The following is a 20044-nucleotide window of genomic DNA, read 5'->3' on the forward strand; positions in this document are numbered from 1 at the left end:
ATAGCCTATTTGTTCTGTAGTAAAATGTCCCGTGTGACTGATTTTTGTTAGCCTCTATTAGCTTGTTATTACTGGTGCATGTGTGTAAGCAGCATTTTACTGTTGTAGCTGTTGGAGTAGTTTTATTCACAGTTGTATGGGTAGTTAAGTCCAGTGGTTCCTAATCAAGGAGCTGGGCCTCCCAAAGTGTCACAAGATAAATCGGAGGGGTTGTGAGACGATTAATGGGAGAGAAAAGTAGAAAAAAGAAAGTTCTAGTCCTTGCTTTTTGTGAATTATTGGATAATTTACACGTAAAATCCTCTCCGGTGGAACAGCTAAAAACTCAAGACATCGGAAATGTAACAAGAAGTTTTACAGTTTATTGAAGGTTAAGACTGAGAACCGATTTCCAACAAATAAGCCTCCAGTAAATATGTTTTAAATAAGTCACCAATATGTACAACACACCTTAATACATATTCTGATCATCATCATCACCATAAAACAAATTTCTCTATGAAGACAAACATAATCAGATAAAACACTAATAACCAACAGCCTTGTGCTTAAATCCTCACAGGAGAAATTGTAGGTTTCATCTGCCTTAAAGCACAGAGGTTACATTTAAACAAAATGATTTAGTGTTACAGTAACAAAAGATTAGAATTAGACAACATTTATTCACAAATAAAAAAACATGAAAATGCTAATACCTAACAAGTAGTTGCAGCTAGAAAATACAAATTATCTTCGACTATTCAGTAACATGACTTTTGTCTGCAGTATAATTACTATAACACAAAGTCAAAAGAATGGATAATCGACAGATATTTTGTTCTTTACGCTCATGAATGCACTGTTCTTTTAGTAAATACGTCTAAATTCTACAATATGTCGGTAACTTTACAATAAACCTGCACCCTGTTTTTCATTTTAACCACAACAAGGCTCCATACTATGACAGAAAGACATAATTGCTATTCTTAACAACTCAACATGAATTAAAATATTAAGTTAAACCTCATCTTCATTTGCCCCCAGAAGAGCTGTACATCTCACTTCATCTAGATCAGTAAGCTGATTAAAATTGTAGAAAAAAAGAAACCCTTCATCCCGTCACCTTCATTAATCATCAGCTTATCCTATACAGTATTATACACATCAAAACATTACATGTAACTGCAACTGTGCCCATCAGTAGTGTAACATGTGACAGGATGCTTCTCATTTTACAGAACGCGGTAGTGTAGATTGTACTTCATGCCCACAAGGCACAATGATAGACTGGTTACCTGTAACACAATACCTGCTGCTGTTCATGAACAAATCTGTATACATACCTGTACATTATGTGGCTCCATCATTCACTGATGGTAAAACATTCTAATGTCAAGTATGCTTTTTATATAATCCAAACTCTACACACAGTTTATTTTTGAGGCCCATGATGTTATTTCTACATGACGAGTGAGAAAGAAAAACCCTAATACTTTTCACCAGCAGGGTCTTTAACAATGACAGATTTAAATAAATGTAGTTTTTAACTGAACCCCGTTTAGTCAGTAGTGCACCGCAGATACTCCCACATTTATATCTTTATTCTATGTTAAATGCATTCCAGGGGTTATGCTGTTATGAGGTGAATTTATTTTTTGTCATACCCACTCTGCCTCATTTTTTGTCTCATTTTGTTCAACTTCAGTTTCTGATTTCTTACACCTCACCCAACCTGTTTCCGGCCCTTTTCATTAAATAATTAAACCCTGATCTCCCGAACTTGTTGAAGAATGTTGGGAAGTAGCTAGTCTGGTATGTTGGTCAGAGAAGAGACTAGCCTGAAGCACGGAGACTGTAGGAGACCGTCTAATTTCCCTGACTCCTGCCAAACGCTCCCTGGGCAGCCGAGGTGGCAGCACTTGCTGCTGCAGTCTGGACTGTTCGGTTTGTCAGGACTCCTTGGGAGAACTCCTGCTGGGCCTTGGTGAAACTGGCACCTGTCCTTCTGTACTTAGAGTGGACCTGGGGGAAGGGGAAAAGGGGAAAAGGGACACTGATTAGGGCGGATCAAATGTCGAACCACACCCAACAAATTAGTCAACTCTCACTATTAACACCTGCACAATGATCTAATTCACAGTACACCCAGGCAGTAAGTAGCTGCTTGTGGAGTCAATTTGTGGGTTAGGTTGGGTTTTTTTTTAGGTTTTATGTTTATTTCTTATGAACTATACTGTTAAAATGAATGTAAGTCTTCATCCACTGGAGTGCCACTCTACTTAAAAAGAAAGTTGATTTTCTAGCAGATACATTTTTCCATCTCCCATTATTTACCTAACAATTATATACTGGATTGTTGCATGTTTGGTTGACTTGTTTCAGATACATTGTCTGTAGCCTCAGCTTGCTCAGAGTGTTTCTGAACCTATATAACCCTTCAGCAGTTTCTAAATATTCATATTCCGTCTGATGCCTTGCCTTTGCCCCTTCATTGCAACTGCTGTTTAAACTTTTTTGCCACCACCACTTTTAGTTTCTCTCTTTGATCTACATGTGCCTTCACTGAGTTGGACTAAGAATAAACAATATGGAGCCACGGTGAGAATACACATATTGCATTGTATATGTATGCCGCGCCATGTTCGACTTTCTATTTTGGGCCAGTTCAGTTAATTATGAGGCACTGCCATCCTTACTTTTACTGCAAACAAACAGTATGTGTAGACTGCACTTCATGTTAAAATAGCAAACTTGGGGTTATGTAACCTACCCAGACACACATGGTATATTTAACTTGATTGGTTAATTTTCAAACAGTAACCAGAGTATCTGCAAAGGTGTAACATGACTTAATATTCCCTTTTGTGAAGAGAAGTTGTAAAACATTTACATTAGCGTACCATTTTTAGTAGGATGACAGCCAGTATAGCGTTTACAGTGAAGAAACCGGCCACAACCATCATAACCACAGCCACAGCCAAGTTTGTGCGGATCATGCTGATGGATGAGATCCATCCACTGTCAAAAACAGAGACATACAAACAAATGTGTCATTTCACAGTTGCTCTACACGGAGTGTCTATTGTACACTATACAGCAAAATTATAAAATCATATGAAAATTACTGAGTTAAAGAGAAACAAACCAACATCCTAACCTGCCCCAGGGACCAATGGAAAAGCATGAAATTTGAAAAAGTGAATAATGGGAAACTGAAAAGCCTAATATATTACATGATATAGAAAAGAAACCCAAAGAGAAAAGTCCCAGACTTACAAAGCAGCAACCCAGACAAGTTAGGGCAGGAGGAATCTGTCAAAGAGATGCAAGAAAGGAGATACAGGGCAAGAATACACACACAGAGATGTGATGAAGAGACACACTGACCCATGCATATCCACATTTACTATAAATCTACCCAAAGCACAGTGTACAGACTCATTCTTAACAATGAAAATAGAAACTAGTTGTTAGAAAAAAACAATTGTCTCATGCATTTACACCACACCTTCCAACATGATCATTACTCAGTTAAAAAGCTTCTCACTGACCTGTTTCCCCACTTGGGGATCCCTACAGTCTGGATGACGTACACTGCCACTTGGAAGAAAAAGACAAAAAAGAAGAAAAAGAAGCTGAAGGAGCTGTCAGACCTGGCGAGGAGAAACACAAATGATATGTTATTAGTGATATTGTAGATTATGATATTATAGGAGTAGAGGATTTTTGCTGCCAGACTATTAGATATAGGGGTTACACTTAATTGAAGACATTGAAGGGTACAGGTTAGAAAAATGAGTCAAGGGCACGTCGACAATTTCAAGCCTCCAACTTAATTTTAACAAATATTAAGTCCAATTGGAGCAATTTGGAGTTGAGTGAAGATCTAAATGCTGTTTCAGATGTTTCTCCTCTGATAAGAAAAGCGGGGTGTCACAACGTTTTATTGAAGTGAAAAAAAGAAGAAAACATTGCTAACTAGTTCATCTGAATGTGTCCCTATTTCTTCTGCTTTCACAACAAAACAGTTGCATCCAGTCCTGTGAAGTAATGCAAATCAAAGAATCAGCACGAGGCTGGTGAAACAGCGTACCTGAAGGCCTTGTAGACGGGCCTGTACCAGCAGACGAAGGCAACAGGGGTGAACAGTATGAACCAGAGGATGGACAGACCAAAGTCAACGCCGTACTGAGAGTCTGCAGTGAAGTAAGCCAGGCAGGCCAGCACGTTGAGGAAGAGAGTGGCACTGTGGACTGGGGAAACACAGGAAACCAATGAGCTGGACTGGGGGAGGTGAAATGGTAACTATCACTAAAGATGTCAAGCTAAAGACTAGTACACCACTTGGCTTTTGGATAGCTAAAAAAAAAAAAAAGGTTGTGTATGTTTCTTCTGAACCATCTTTGGCATGTGTGAGTGATGTTTTGACTATAATAATGTGCACTGAACTGAACCAATGCAAATTCTGAGAATCTCAAAATATCATCATATAATTAAAAAAGCCCCCCAAAAGCCACAAAAGTGTCAGATTAATTAACCAATATCATATAGCAAACTAGGGGTATTATGTTGTATATCCTGATTCTTTTGTAAAGTAAAACGTGAAGATGCATTTGCCAAAACTATAATCTACAGGAAGAATCTCCATCTCCAGCTCACAAGTATCAACAAACTAGAGAGTGTTGATGTCAGCCATACTGTCTTTTTTTCTTCTTCAATGACTCTTTCATATTCAAAAACAAGCCACTTTGTTGTGTGAGGAGGTATTGAACAAATACTGCATGCAGGGGTACTTACACATCCAGAGGTAATACATTCTCTTGCATAACCTGCGGTACTCTTCAGGGATGTCCTCCTCAAAGTCCTGATAGAAGCAGGGCTTCACGGGGGAGAACTTAGGAAGAGGTGGCCAGTTGTTCTCTTTAGCTGACAGACAGAAAAAAAACATAATGCGTGGTGTGTCAATTCTTACAGTCCATACGTAGAACATGAGTTTACATCCAGCTTCTAAAACAGCTTGAACAATTTACCACCAGTATTCCCCGATCTGCCTGCGTTCCTGTTCTGTAGCTCCTGCTCCTTCCGCTCCAGCTCAGCTGCTTTCCTCTCCAGCTCCTCCTGCTGTTTGATCAGGTTAGCCTGGCCAGCAGCCGCACTTGCCTGGTGGGTGATGGAAGAGCTACACTGTTTAACACTGTGTAAGTTGAATATTGTTAATGCATCACTACAACTCCCTGCTGCATTTTCCTCCCAATAGCACTGTGATGGGAAAAATGAATGAACTACACCACTGGCAACAGTACATCCACCCCACCACAACCGATTATTGTTGGGTTGTAACTACTGACTCTAACTACTGTTTAAGAATGTGCAGCACTTTTCATTTTAAAGGAGATATATTTTTATTGATTCTTGTTTTTTTCCTCTTACTATGTTTATTGTGACTGTTATGCACCAAAATACCAAGGCAAATTCATTGTATGTGAAAAACCTCCTTGACAATAAACCCATTTCTGATTCTGACTACTACTATAGCGCAACTTCTATATATTGATACTACAATCAGGCAATACTATCACCCAGTTTTTAGCTTATTACAAATATGGAAGTTGAGTTTTCAACTGTAAGATGTCTGAAATATACATATTCTGATCACAGATTTTGTGTCACAATAACCCTAATAACTTTAAGGGATCCTTAGCAAAATGTCTTTTGGTATTCCTGTTTATATGGAAAAAAAGTCTATTTCTGTCTATGTATTGTATCAATATCAGCCTACAAAACTCAGTATTGGTGAGGTTCTACTCGCTGGTACAACAATACAATCATTAACAGTTGTGTATTATTATTGTTTTACACACTTAAAACCAGTGTCTACTCCTAACAACAGATGCAGTCTAACCTCCACCATCTTATTTAACTTCCCTTATATATAAATGTGTGCATCTGACTCACTTGTGCGCTCTGCTCCACAGAGGTCTGCAGGATGGCGGGTTGCGAGGAGGAAGCAGAGATGGGGATCGTCGTGCCAGTGTTGTTTCCCTGTGAAACAATTGAAGCAACTAAATTAACCTCTCAGCGGTGGAACAACATCACACCAGAAGTCATATAGTAAAAAGAGATGAGCTCACCGCTGCACTTGCAGAGAATGGGTTGTACTCCCCAACGTTTTCATTGGCTCCACTGGTGGCTTGTGTGATTGAGGCATCCTGAAAAACAAGATCAAACATAACTCCACTACAGGTAAAAGGTATGTAGGCATTATCAGCAAAACGTACTTAAAGTAGCAAAAGTGAACTGAAAAAAGGTATAAAGTATTTTACTATTATGTTTTTTAGATTAATATTACTGCTGTAGATGTTTAAGGTTGAGCAAATTTTCAGAACTTTATATACTGTTGGATAGTTTAATCTACATCAGTGTATGATATTATATGAAATCATGATATGTTTGTAGCGTCACTGTCCTGTGAGAAATATGTATCTCTAAATGTCAACTTCTCATAAACTCTAAGCTAAGCTTTGTGACAATGCTTTTTTCCCCAGCTAATCCAAGACGGGGTTTAAAATGGTTTATTTGGATTAAGAAGTATTTCCTCAAAAAAATTCAAAATCACCAAATTTGGCAGTTTTCACTGGACAGGAAGCATTTGAAAAAGTGTAATATACAAAGTAACTAAAGCTGTGAGACAAATTATAATATTATAATATTTGTGTAAAGTTGAGTAAAATAGAATTAGTAAAGTACACATACATTGGACGGTATGTCCAATTTGTACTTGTGTTCAGTACTTGAGTAAACATACTTAGTTAAATTCCACCACTGGATGTATTGCTGAGAAGCCATGTTTTAGTTTAGTAGTGCAGTGTGTGTGTGTGTGTGTGTGTGTGTGTGTGTGTGTGTGTGTGTGTCTCCCATTGGGTCACATCCAGTCAGGAAGACACACCACATTAACTATTAACAGCCCTGAACCACATTTGTCTCAATTAAAACACAGTTCATTAGGTTTAAACAAGCAAAATATGATGTTTTCTTTCCCTTTAAGCACACACACAGGTAAAAACACAGTGCTACTTTCACTATAACCATTAACTCTCAGAGCTTTTAGACCTGAACACACTGGGATGTGATAAATACACTAAAAGACAAACACACACACCACTAATTAAAGATCGTATGAGGCACCGAAGTGCGCCATTAAATCCCAGTAATGTGCCATCTGGTTTCTATCAATGGCGAATGGTTGAAGTGGAGTCACAGTTGATGGCTGAACATCAACAGGCACCTGTTCGTGGCTCTGCTTACCTGCGCAGGTGAGTTAACAGCCCACCTACGGCGTAAACACACCGTTTTAACACTTAATCTTTATACACAGCCAATAACTGGACTACAACGTGTCATTCTACAAAATACTGTCGATTCACAGTCAGGAAATGTTGAGGCCAAACCCAGCAACCAACCAAACAGGTTTTTTTTTTTCCTTGCAGCATATCTCTTTCAGTCTTCACTTTACACGAAATAAAAAACAAATACACCCTTTTTTTAAAAACTCGGTTCGCACACATAAAGCAAAGTCACCTGGAAGGGGTTTACGTCCACTGGGTCAGCGAAGGGGTTGCTGTCAAATCCCGACATTGTGGAGAAAAGTTTATCTTGTGTGGAATAAACAACACGACAGCTCCCGTCTTTCCCCCGGCGTCGGCGGCTGCTGCTCCTCCTGATGATGGTGCTGCTGTGACACTAGGCCTCTGCGCATGCGTCGGCCGATAAGGTGGACAAGCGTCACCGGAGGCTGTCCCGGAGTCATTTCTAATCAATTAGCCAATATTTTTAGAAACAATGTCAATTGGTTTCAAATGTGCGGTTCTCGTGACAGTCTGGATTCAGTCTCCTTCACGTCTGGGTTTGAAATGAGATGCAGTCTATTGTGGTGAACGTACAAAGAGAGCTCTTTTTTAAAACTTTATTCTGGGCTTCAAAGGCTTCACGTTGCCTTTAGGTGCTGTCGGAATTGTGACATCCATAAACGACTGAACCCATGTCCTGTTATAGGTTGATTTATTTCTTTTAATGTGAACTTTATTGTGCAGCAGCTTATGTTTTGTGGTCAGCGGTTGAATTTACTGTAGTTAAGTACAATTTAAGGAACTATATCCATATTTTTTTTTTACTTTATACTTAGTCCATTACACTATTTGAGACTTTTTACTCCATTACATTCATTTAATAGCTTTAGTTAAGAATTACACTGCAGATTTAGATTAATCGAAATATAAATCAACTAATATATTGTTATAGGGGAGCTAACGTATGTAAAGTCATTAAAATTAGGACCATGATGAAAGCAAAGTTATTTTTCTAACTTTTTTTAGGAATATGTATGTATTTGTTGCAATATTTGACATGGTTTATATGTATCTATTTGAGATGTGAAATAAATCAAATCAAAAAAGCTCAACCTTAACCAGCTGCAACATTAAAGTGAAACACATTAATGCATCACTAATCTTAATCTAGTAATATACACGATTTTTCAAAAGTATATTTTGATCCTAATACTTTTCTACTTTTACTTAAGTAAGAGTTTGAATGCAGGATGTTTTCTTGTAACAGATATCTGAATACATTTTCCACCACTGCCTGTGGTTGTCTTTTAGCCCTTCAGCTCTGTACATCACTTTGTGCTTCTTGCGCTATAAAGAAACTATTATTATTACCGGTTTAGATGGGTAATAACAATACACAGAGCTGCATCACTTTTGGGGTTGACTTCAGCACATCTGATCTTCCTCATTAGGACACTGCAGCACAGAAACTACATTTACTTTAAAGGTTGCTTTTGTTATAACTCCTCACATAATGATCCCCTCTAAGGCTGGGCAGGTTGTTATTACACGTTGTTACATTACATTTCATCACTGCACCTCTTTTAGCTGTTGCATATGCTCCCTAATTGCTTTTATTTCTATTTATGGCTGGACATTTTTATGATATTCGTGATATTCAAAGGTGATGAAACACATGGACTTGTGAATGTGAATGAAAACAAAAAAAAAGCATTGCCTGCTCTCTTTGGGCTGCATGAGAGGTGAGCTGAGTTTCAATCGCTGTATCTCCGGAGCAGTTCATTAGATTTAATACATTTGATTTAAAGCCAATTTCACTTTTTACCAGAAGGAAAAATGAGCACCCAACCATAGACCATCATTTCTGTGACAATAAAAATGCAAAATACTTGACTCCTGGGTTGAGTAACTCTTGCTCCTCTAAGTTAATTAGTCAAACGACTTTCCAGGACCGGAGCAGCACCTGAAGGAAGAACAAATGCAGAGAAGGCCAGTGACAGAAAAAAAAACATATATTAAATCATCTGTTCTTGCAAGAGGAAGACACCTGTACTGAAGGTCTAATTTCATTTCCTTGTAGGAGACAACAGATCCCTAAAGCAATGATATGGCATTCAGCCAGCAACACTGTAACATTAAACCACACGGTTATCAAAGACTGTGAAATCACTTCAATAAGTGACCATTGACTGGGTAAATATTTGCTACAATATACACAAACTGTTAGACAGTTAACAGCAGATTATGTCTTTGAGGTTTAGAACACAATTCAGCCTCTTCTTTTAAGTGAGCCTATATAATTATTAATGTGGTGACAGTAGACCTTTATCACAGCAGCCATTTTAACATGAAATTATAGGGTAAACACAGGCGTTGCCAATGATACCGATTTAGATTCCATTCCATTCAGGTCAAACAGAGTCAGGGTGCAGCTATTGTGCATGTTGGCTCACTGCAAAAGCTCTGCTACACTAAATGGAACAGAGCCTTATTAGTATCATTGGTAACAACTACTACTTCATATCAAAATGGCTGCCGTGAATAAGGTTTATTACAGGATAATGATAAATGCTGATGTAACAGTAGCACAAGTTAGTCAACAAATTAACTGCACAATATGTGTAGTTTGCCAACATTAGTCTCCATAAACTACTGGTCATACTGTAGCAGCGGCAAACTGAATTGAGCAAGTTTTACATTTCTCATGAACTCAGTATTTCTGTAAGAAGAAATAATGTTATTTCTTCTTTCAAAAGTTATATGGTCTCACCTAAACACTAATGGTGGGCAGATTTCACCACACCTGCACCCTTGTTAATTATACAGGTCTGCAGTTTTAGGTAGTAACGTATTACTAGTCAATAATATTAATAATATTACAGTAGTTTAACTAATTACAGATAAAATAATAATAGTAATAATATCACAGTTACAGTCTTACTTTTGTTGTCTCCCCACTACTGTTTTGAAATTCAACAATCCAATCGCATCCCCAAATTAATTTTTGTAATCATGCCTCTCATGAAGCAGACAAGCTAGCTCGGATCATGGAAACACTTACATCCAGGGGCTGAAAATATTACTTTAATTTTAACAATACTGGACTTAGAGATAGACTACGTCTCTAAATAAAAAAATGTGTTTAAAAGATTGTCTCATCATCAGTTTGAGCCATCTAGCCTGTAACTTTTAAGCATTCATAGACTCCAGAAAATACTGTCAGTTTGAAGGCGTAGCTGCTTTTCTGAGGGATTACCAAATAGTGTATTTGTGTGTTTTATATTACATAGTAGTGTTTTGAGGAACAAGCCCAACACTGCTGGTATATATCATATTAGTTTTGCAATGATACATAATTAATTATTGACCACAGATTATCGTAACAAGCCAACTCTTCCCTTGGATCATGTATTACATTGATTAGTAAGTCCATTAACCTGCTTCAGTTTCATGGTCCTGGTATGTCTTTTTAAAAAACAGATTTGTTTCAAATATGTCATCTATATTATTTTGACACTGCTGCAAAATCACCAATAATGAAAAAGTGTTGATTATTTCAACAAAGGCCATAATAATAGACAATATGGAAAAATAAACATTCTCAATAATAAAGACAAAAGACATTCTGATTTTATGTTCTTGCTTGGTTGCTATTGAGCAAACACTTTAAAGACAGGAGGTGGGGATGGGTTTGGGAGTGGGGGGTAACAACAGATTTCAAGAATAGAATGGCATTTGTCCACTATACTGTACATAGGAAGTGTACTGTACATTACAATTGTTGTATGGCTGTTAAGCAGTGAATGCAGGAATTTTATACACATCCGGCATTCTTTACAGAGCTGGGATCCCCTTGGCTGGAATACACACCAGCTGACTTGGTCCCTTTGATGGCGGTATTTCCCTTGTATGGGGAAAAAAGCAGCACAAACTTAAAACACATAAAGTGGTTTTCTCTTTCTCACACATACAAACATTCACACATGAGCCCAGGGCACATGCACACACACACATGCACACACACAAACAAACACACACACAAATCATCCACTGCCCAAATCCGTACATCTCTGTCCAAGATACTCCAAAAAAAAAAAAAAAAAAAAGATAAATATTTGACTTCAACTACCCAGCAGAAGCTGGTGTTCCGGCTTTGTACAGTATTTATACCTGTATATTATATGCTATAAAGAATTTCTGTGACATTAAAATTTATTAAATAAGGGAAAAATAAATTTGTAGTAACAGAGCAACCACTGCTTACACTGATTGTTATGAACTGTAAACTCATAAAGCAGCTAATAATTGTGAGCTTTAAGTTCACTGTAACATCTGTGACGCCCGATGTTGCCTGATTTCTTCTTATTTACTGTAGTACACTGCTTCAGCTTTCCAGCTCCGTAACATTCCCTGATGCAGAGTGGTCTTCCGCATATTCCAACATTCCCTTTTCTCTGTCCTCCAGCTCAATGCGTCTCCTCTTGGCGCTGAGAAAAGAGCTGCCAAGGCACTGTGAGAGCATGGGTGGCAGTTTAGTTCACAGAAGTCCACTGATTTCTGTCCCTCTGCCAAACATTCCCCCCTTCTGGGGGTAGAAACACTGTACACGGCACTTGGGGGCACTTCTTTGCAGACTTGAACAAAGAAAGGCTAAGCAAGAGTGCTTTGAAAAGTGGAGATCATTCGCCATTGCGTTGCCTCCCATTGAGAACATATATGCCTACCAGGGAGCTGAATAGGGAGTGCTTTGGTGTCCCAGGGTCCTTCATACCATGAATTCATTACTGCCATACAATACCAGCTGCTGTGGTATGTCAGGAGGGTCCCTGCCGTGGCCATCCCCTTCTCTGGAGTGCCTCAAGGCTGGATGCTTGGCCCCCTTAAGTTTCTGTTTGCCCCTCTCTGGATTGAAGGTGCCTCGGCTTGTAAACTGGGGCCTTTCATCATATGCGCCTTCCTGATCTCCAGTAGGGCTACTGTCTATGCTGTCAGATCGGGAGGCTTGGGTTGTGTACAGACTCTGGGGCTGGGCCTGGGCCTGGGCCTGGGCCTGGGCCGGTGCCGGACTTGAGCCTAGAGAGGGAGACTTGCCGTGAAAACGAAAGCGCCGGGTGGTGGCAGAAGAGGAAGAGGATGATGGGTGGAAATGTGATGAGGAGGAGTAGGAGGAAACACTGGAGCAAGAGTCCACAGAGTCCAGCGATTCAGGTTGCCGGCGGAGTACGCGGCGTCGGGGGCTCTTGCCATCGGATCTCCCAGGCCAGGGGGAAGTCAATACTGGACCTCTCTCTGCGAAGGAAGAACAAAAGACACATGTTTTGGCTTTTTTCTTTTTTTGTTTCTGATTATTTCTTTCTGAGTTATGACCTCTTGCTCTCTCTTGCACAATGACATACCAGAGAAGTCAGAAATGGTTCCCTCAGAGTCCACATTGAGGTTTTCAGAGCTGTCTGCAGTACCGATAGAGGCCTCTGACTCCAGGGTCTCATCATCTGATGCTCGTGGCTCCAGAGTCAGCATCTCAAAAGTCAACTCCTCTCTGCAGAGGTAAACATGATCTAGGTTAACAAATGAGCTGAATGCACACGATGAGACACAGCAAACAGTAACAATACATTCAAATTGATTTTGTAAATTCAGTTCTTTTTGAGTCATTTACAGATCATGTAACATTTTCACAGCATTTTAAGAGCAGTGGCTGTGTTTACTTCTCTTTCTGCAGGCTCTCAATTTGCTCTGTCAGCACTCTCTCCTCCTGCTGCATGGCCACCTGCTGATGCTCTGAGATTTGTGCAATCGAGTCAGCTCCTTCTTCATCACCACTTTCTTCTATCACAACATCAGCCACAGATGGCAAACGGGGACTAACTGGAGGCGAAGGCGCGTGGTAGCTTAGTCGCTGTACGTGGCCTTTTCCCTAGGAGACAAATCAAGGGCAGATGTCCTCTCACTAATGTGAATATTACATTTGTGCGCCATTAAAAAAAAGCAGTTGACCAGCATTAAAAGAAAACTTTCTCGCTATCATATACGGTACATTTCACCAGGTTTAGTAAGCAGCCACTCACTCACCCATGCAGTAACTGAACCACATGAAATGACAAGTCAAATTTAAAAAGAATACAGCAGGACTAGAACAGTGGTTCCCAGCCTTTTTCTTTATGGACGCCATTTCTTTTATTGAATAAACAGATGACCCCTGACAAGGTGACATCTTTTATGAATATGTTGTATTATATTCAATGCATAAGAATAACAGTACAGAAAAACTGATAAACTGTAAAACTGACTGTAGGAAGTTTGTATAAAACGAAGGATTTGGATGAATTTTGAGCTGATTATTATATATTATATCAGAGATGAGTTTTCCTGTTATTTTAGAAACTTTTAAACAGTTCTCTCTGTACAATGTATTTTAACAATCATACATACTTAATACGTTTCTTTTTGACAAATTCAGAGTTATCTTTCTATTTTTCTAATGGAGGCCGAGGCTGTTTAGCAGAGAGTGAAGGCTCTGTGAATATAGCTTGTGTTCAGGTCTTCACTGTTTCCTTAGCCTGACAGATTTTATTTATTTTTTATTAAAAATATCAGAAGTGAATGTAATTCTGAGATATAGGTCTACTGTGTAGTTTTCTTAAAGCCCTTAAAATTAAGAAGGCCTTGTGACCCCCTCTGAAGCTTTGGCTTTGGGACCCCCAGGTCAGGAACCAGTGCACTATAAGACTGATTAAACCCAAAGAGAGATACGGCACAATGAAACACAAACTTTACCTTTTTAGCCGCATTTGGCTGCTTAGAGTAAGAGTGAGAAGTAAAAAGAATAGGAATCAGTAATCTTCAATTCATAAAGATCAGTTTTAAAGGGCATTAAAGCTAATGGTAATCATAACACTGTTGTGTGATATAGTAGGTATGATATTTGCTAAGAAAATGTACAATGAGATTCCTCCAAGGATTAATGATAAAAACAAGTTAATTATGATTTGTCCACACTTTATTCAGAAAAAGTAATGATAAAAAAAACCCACAATATCCAGTTTTAGATTTATGTGAATGAGACACTGATGTGAGCACTGATTTTCTTTTTATAGACATTAAGTCACACCATATGCTCCATATGTTCCATACTTCACATAGCCTAATGTAATGTGCATAATATTCTTACTTTAACCCATAAGAGTCAGACTGGTCCAAAAAATAAAAATAAATAAATAACAGAAACAGAGACTAAGTGAAGTGATGACTCATGCTTTAGGGGATGAAGACGATGGATGTAAATATTTCAAGAGATGAGACATGTGCAATGGTTGGTACCACAACAACATCACCACTGGATGACGGTTTGGGGATGCAGTCCATGGTGTTTGTATACATACCATAGTGCGCGCTATGCTCATAAATCTAACGGCTATTAGTACGGGTTTCTAGGTAAAGGAAAGGACAGGTTAGGGGGGAGAATCAGGAGTGGAGAAAAACAGCTTAAAAAGGAGGAAATCAGGGGTATAGCACTGAAGGAGTTTTTAGGATGGGTCAGTCAGGGATATTTAGCAATGAGTAAATTTGTGATTCATGTGAGAACAGTGGGATTAGTCACATTATCTGAACTTACCATTGACCGTCGAATGAGAGTCAGTCTGCACTTGGCCTTGTTCTCAGCAAACTCCAGGCTACTGATGTCCTTTAGTCGTACTTTGTACTTATTCATCTGTTCACAAATGATAACTTCTACACACCTGTGGAGCGACGGCAAAAAACAAAACCACTTTAGAAGGACTGGAACATACAGCATAAATCATAAATTCATATTATGTTAAACAATTACTAGTTAAACAACCCCCTTTCTACACAGTTTTATTTTTAGAGTACGGCATGAGCCTCGTATTTTCCATTAAGCCAGTGGTTCGCATTTTTTTGGAAACTTCTTGGAAACAAATTCATGCCTCCATCCCAGTAATTTTCAAGCATTATTGGGGAAAACAGCAGCAAACAAAACCAAACATTATTTTATTGAAATATTATTATCATGGTTTAAGTTACGTTTTTAGACAAGGCTATTCTGCTGAACTGAGAAATAGTGAGAACAACTTTAACTGATGTGTTCGCTTGTCTTTTCTTCCCTGTCAAAAATCTGTCCAAACTGTACCTTCACTGTCTGAATAGATCTTGCTAAATTGGATTATGATGACCTCGAAAAGAGTTTAGCAAATTGGTTATTTCATTATACAGATTAATATAATGCCCGCCCCACACTTGGTGAACCGCTGCCTTTGGCAAAGTCACAGAATTTATCTGACATTTATAGGACATCAAGTATATTCTTACGCCGTCGTCTTGCCGATATCCTGGACACTCTGCAGTGGATCAATGGTGTCAGGGCAGCGCAGGATACAGGGAGCAAAAACTATAGCCAAGGCGTTTGCTGACATACGGTTGGTGTCCTCTTGCAAGGCGATCCTGAAAGCATGAATTCAGTATTAGAATAGTCTATCAGGAAGGAAATAAAGCAGTTCCATGTATTAATCCTACTCCATACTACTACCATAAAAACAGGTATGCATTTATTTGACTTTTTTATTACCTGACAAGATGAAATATGAGGCGTTCCAGAGTGTTCAGGTGAGTTCTGCTTAGCTGGTCAATAACTGAATACACCCCTCTGATCATTTCCTTTTTATCCTGCAAACCTGGAGAGGCATTTCCAAAAGACAAATCACCATTTACTGTTACAACAAAGGAACATATCCTCTGCTGTTCATGGCAATAAACAGTGTGATGCATCTGAAAACAGCTGAAAACACAGTGGATACCGGATGTTGACCACTTACACATGGCACGTATAAACTCCTCATACAGCTCAAAAGTCATCAGAGGATTAGGCAGGTCTCTCAACCACTGCTTGAAAACACTAGCAATAACATGGATGTTGTAGTCGTCCAGATTCATGCTGTCCACATCTGTTTGGTTACAAGAAGAAAGTAGACAAAACCCAAACTTAGTAATCACATTTAATCCTCTCCCTATTTCTCTGTTTAAAAGCCAGCAAATAATAAATAAAAAAAAAATCTGATTCAACTTCTTTACTCAAGTAAAGGTGAAAGAGGACATGCTCTGATGTGTGCTCAAAGTATAAAATCAAAAAGTACTCTCTTGATTTCTCAGGAGGACATTTCTACCAGCTGTTTCTGGGCAAAGCTAAGTAAAACTTCAAATAGGGTCGAGTCTTCTCTCATCTGTTTCACTTTGTTATGCCGTTACAGCCTGTTTTAAAAAGTTAGGAGTAGCAACAGTTACCTGTGTCAAGTCCCTGCTTGAGTTCCTTAATTTTGTTGGTGGAGCCAGATTTTCTGTATATTCCTTCAGTGTAGAGGCCATGCATCTCAATGTAGTTGATAAGCTTCTCCACTACCAGGGGCACTGTCCTCTCGTCATTAGTCAGACGAGAAACCTCCACTCCGAACTGTCTGGAGGAAAGCTCTGGATCAAACTGTTCAAAGACACAAACATAATGTGCTCTGATAAACACATACTGTTGTGTACATACAAGCACACAGCAATAAACCAAACATTTTAAAATGCTTACAAAAACTAAGAACTATCACTGCCACTGTATTAGGTAGCAGGAATAACACTAGCTACTGTAATGTAAAACCCACAGTAACACAATTAATGTCATGGGACATTATTGTTCGGGTGCACAATATGGCCGACTCACCTTCTTACTGCATTTGGTGGTAGTCTTCTGGCAGCACTTTCTGTGGCAGGCGTACCGGCACACTGGATAAACACAGCCAGAGAAATCAAACAGGTCATTTCCATTATCCACAGAAAGGCAGTGTCTCCTCATTATTCAGCAAAATTTGGGACAAAAGAAAAAAATGTTATTGCTTCAGAGACCAAAGCAGCATTAGCTGGCATGAAGAAAACATCCTGTGCGAATAAAGGACAAACTGTGTGGAGAAATCTTTGGAGAGACGGAGCGGCAGACCCCATGAGTCCAGTTGAAAACAATCTGATTAGAGCTGAAAGAGGGCGGGCCTCGCTCTCTGAGGCCAGACTGAACACAGCTCAGCTGTGTGTGCGTACAAATTCATGTGAATGTCTGTTGTGAAGGTAAGGGGAAGTTTTCTATTTCAACATCACATACATTTTAACTGACAATTATTTGCATTACCAATTAATATGTTGATTATTGTTAATTAACTGATGAAACAGCCATCTTGAGTTTCAAGAGCAAGGCAACACTATTCTTATAGTTCTTTCCATTCTTCTAAATGATCCAAAACCCAAAGATATTCCATTTACAATTACATGAGAGCAAATATTTGGAATTTTCCCCGGATAAATGACTAAAAAAATTACATAAAATTGATGATGAACTTTTGGTAAACTGAATTAAAGATGAGTTAGTCCAGTATTAACATATTCATAAAAAAAACATTCCTTCCAATGTCCATCCATGGCCTTCAAAATTAATAAAATAAAAAAAGGATCACAGCCTTTTCAAGACTATCTCTTTTAAATCTATGAGATTCGGTCATTCTCAAGGTCTGCTGAATCCCCGTGGGACACTTTGCATGCACACTCACATTTGCACACACAGGCACGGTCCATCATCCAAATGAGCGATGAGCAGTATTCACAGTATGTGGGGATGCTGTACTGGGTGGACTTGAAGATATGGCCGTTATGCTCCTCCACCTGCAGAGAGCAGCAGAGCAAAGGTTCATTTGGAGTTCGTCTGCATATTTCCTTTCACATTAATACACTTTTTTTCTTTTTCTATTCTCATCACCGGTGTATTTATATCTTGGTATTCCAAAGAGCACATAGCGGTGTAGAAGACAGGCTGGCTAACCAGGAAGAATAAATCAAGGATAAAAATCACTGTTATAGAAACTGAAGCCAAAGTGTCGTCTTTCTTTTGTTATGATCAAGGTCAGGTACTGAGTAATGATGAGAATGAACACTTGAAAGACTTACAATGTCAGTGTCCTTTTTCCTCCGTTTTTTACGTTCAGGTTTAGGTACCTGCTGTAGGAAGAAAAGACAAAACAGACCAAAATATGTGTTTTAGTATTCATTAGAAGCATTATTAAAAAATGCATGATGCATACCATTGATAAAATGAGTAAATGACATTCAAAGTTTGTAAAGATACTTTCCTTACACATTAAAAAGTGTTACACGTGCAGTGAGGAGGCGGTTGCGTGTCTTTACCTTGCTGATGGTGGTGTCCAGAGGTTTGTACTCAGTCATGAACTCATCCAGGAAAACTTTAAATGTATTGACCCACACTGTGACAGGAGACTCTCTCCAGTCCCTCTGCTCCTGCCGCATGGTCTTCTCCAGGATGTGCTCAAACAGAGCGTAGAGGTCTTTGTAGCGAATACTCTTCCCATCATCCATCTGGGGATGAAGACAACAGAGTCCAGGTAGTTTAAAAGATATAGTCTAACTATTGACAATGCTGCCTTATCTGCTACCATGTAAAACATTCTGTGATTTGAATACAATTTTGCACTTCTAATCACTTTCCTTGAGTGACATTTATACATGGTGGCTATAATTTTAAAGAATATTGTTTGATCTTAAATGATCGTGTTGACAGCACTTACCGCAAGCGCTGTGGAGTAAGAGTTGAAGATGTTCAGACGGAATTCCTTCAACGCCTTTTTAAACACAACGTCCACCATGGTGTCCTTCTTACTGTCCTCCGTGTCCAAGTCGCTGATCTAAAATAGGACACCACAATCATCAAAGCATGAATATGGACTACCTACAGCTCTAAAGAGATAAGTGAAAACTCAACAGTCAAGTTCAAATCTGCATCTGGAGTTACATTTCCTTGTGAGGAATTCTTGATGTTGAAGTACACCCGTAAGCCTTATAATCATCTTTACTCATATCAAGAGAATAAGAGAGACGTTTAGCGGTACCTTCTTCATGAGGAAGTCGTTCATGCTCCTGTAGTCGTTGGTGCAGGTGAGGATCTGCAGGGCGTCGTTCTGCCACTGAGCCGGTTCAAGAGCCACGCTGCTGATCTTAACACTGCGCCTTCGCTTCACCTTGGGAGACGGCTCCTTGTTCTCCTTCAAGTCTCTGAACCCATGATCCAACATCAGATCAGGACTGCAGGGGGGCGACATGTTTTCCTGACCTGCTGTGAGGAAGTGAGCTCCAGTCAGTGACACTTCAGTGGGAATGATGCTGAGTCAAATCAACTTCGGTTGCATTCAAAGGTATACAAAGAAAGTCAGCCAGGATTACGCACTATCTCCCAGTAATGGCCCAGTGTCTCCATAGTCACCGTCCAGGGAATCCCCCCCACAGATCAGCTTTTCTCTGGAAGTCTTCTTGTCTCCATATTTGGTCTTTCCCCAGAATCGCATCTTACCACGAACCCTGCTTCAAATTTAAACAAAATTGATAAACGTTGTTTAATTACGGATGGAAAATATGATCAAAATGTAAAAAGCTTTAACTTAGAAGTGACAAAACTGTCCACAATTTATATTCAGGCCAAGACATCTAGAAAAAATGTTTAGTTAAAACAAACCTTCCATCTTGGGAGTTCTTACGCAGTGAGTCCACTTTGACCAAATCTCCTGATGACATGGCCTTGTGCATCTTCTTTTGCTCCTCAGAGCTTGCAGGCTGAAACAACATCAGGTTGGATAACATGTTAAAGACATAACAAAACTGAAGAAAAGCCT

At 39.1% G+C, this 20044-nt stretch overlaps 2 protein-coding genes across 14 annotated transcripts in view; both read right to left on the reverse strand.

Annotated features, from left to right (window-relative positions):
* Positions 1–342: 342 nt before the first annotated feature.
* On the reverse strand, positions 343–7724 carry scamp2l (secretory carrier membrane protein 2, like). The gene is made up of 9 exons (XM_051378393.1): positions 7558–7724; positions 6111–6188; positions 5935–6021; positions 5010–5139; positions 4777–4905; positions 4073–4232; positions 3531–3632; positions 2880–2997; positions 343–2001 (listed from the first exon to the last, which is right to left on the reverse strand). Exons 1-9 carry the CDS (start codon positions 7612–7614, stop codon positions 1846–1848), a joined length of 1017 nt encoding a protein of 338 aa, XP_051234353.1. The 5' UTR covers positions 7615–7724; the 3' UTR covers positions 343–1845.
* A 3230-nt stretch (positions 7725–10954) lies between these two features.
* The window catches only part of myo9aa (myosin IXAa), a 111392-nt gene continuing 102302 nt past the window's right edge, over positions 10955–20044 (reverse strand). For 4 of the 13 annotated variants that reach the window (XM_051378335.1, XM_051378340.1, XM_051378341.1 and 1 more), the window contains 18 exons: positions 19888–19985; positions 19603–19736; positions 19268–19491; positions 18947–19063; positions 18549–18737; positions 18312–18362; positions 17918–18029; positions 17044–17105; positions 16623–16815; positions 16157–16285; positions 15910–16015; positions 15654–15785; positions 14941–15064; positions 14708–14755; positions 14103–14123; positions 13034–13242; positions 12722–12864; positions 10955–12614 (listed from right to left, as the gene is read on the reverse strand). In XM_051378335.1, coding sequence (XP_051234295.1) covers positions 12091–12614; positions 12722–12864; positions 13034–13242; positions 14103–14123; positions 14708–14755; positions 14941–15064; positions 15654–15785; positions 15910–16015; positions 16157–16285; positions 16623–16815; positions 17044–17105; positions 17918–18029; positions 18312–18362; positions 18549–18737; positions 18947–19063; positions 19268–19491; positions 19603–19736; positions 19888–19985 — 2616 coding nt within the window. In that variant the 3' untranslated portion in view covers positions 10955–12090. The remainder of the gene's footprint in view (positions 12615–12721; positions 12865–13033; positions 13243–14102; positions 14124–14707; positions 14756–14940; positions 15065–15653; positions 15786–15909; positions 16016–16156; positions 16286–16622; positions 16816–17043; positions 17106–17917; positions 18030–18311; positions 18363–18548; positions 18738–18946; positions 19064–19267; positions 19492–19602; positions 19737–19887; positions 19986–20044) is intronic. The other 9 variants (XM_051378332.1, XM_051378331.1, XM_051378330.1 and 6 more) reach the window with 9 other exon arrangements.

This window comes from Dicentrarchus labrax, unplaced genomic scaffold (genome assembly GCF_905237075.1).
Source record: "Dicentrarchus labrax unplaced genomic scaffold, dlabrax2021, whole genome shotgun sequence".
NCBI classification, from domain to species: Eukaryota; Metazoa; Chordata; class Actinopteri; family Moronidae; genus Dicentrarchus; species Dicentrarchus labrax.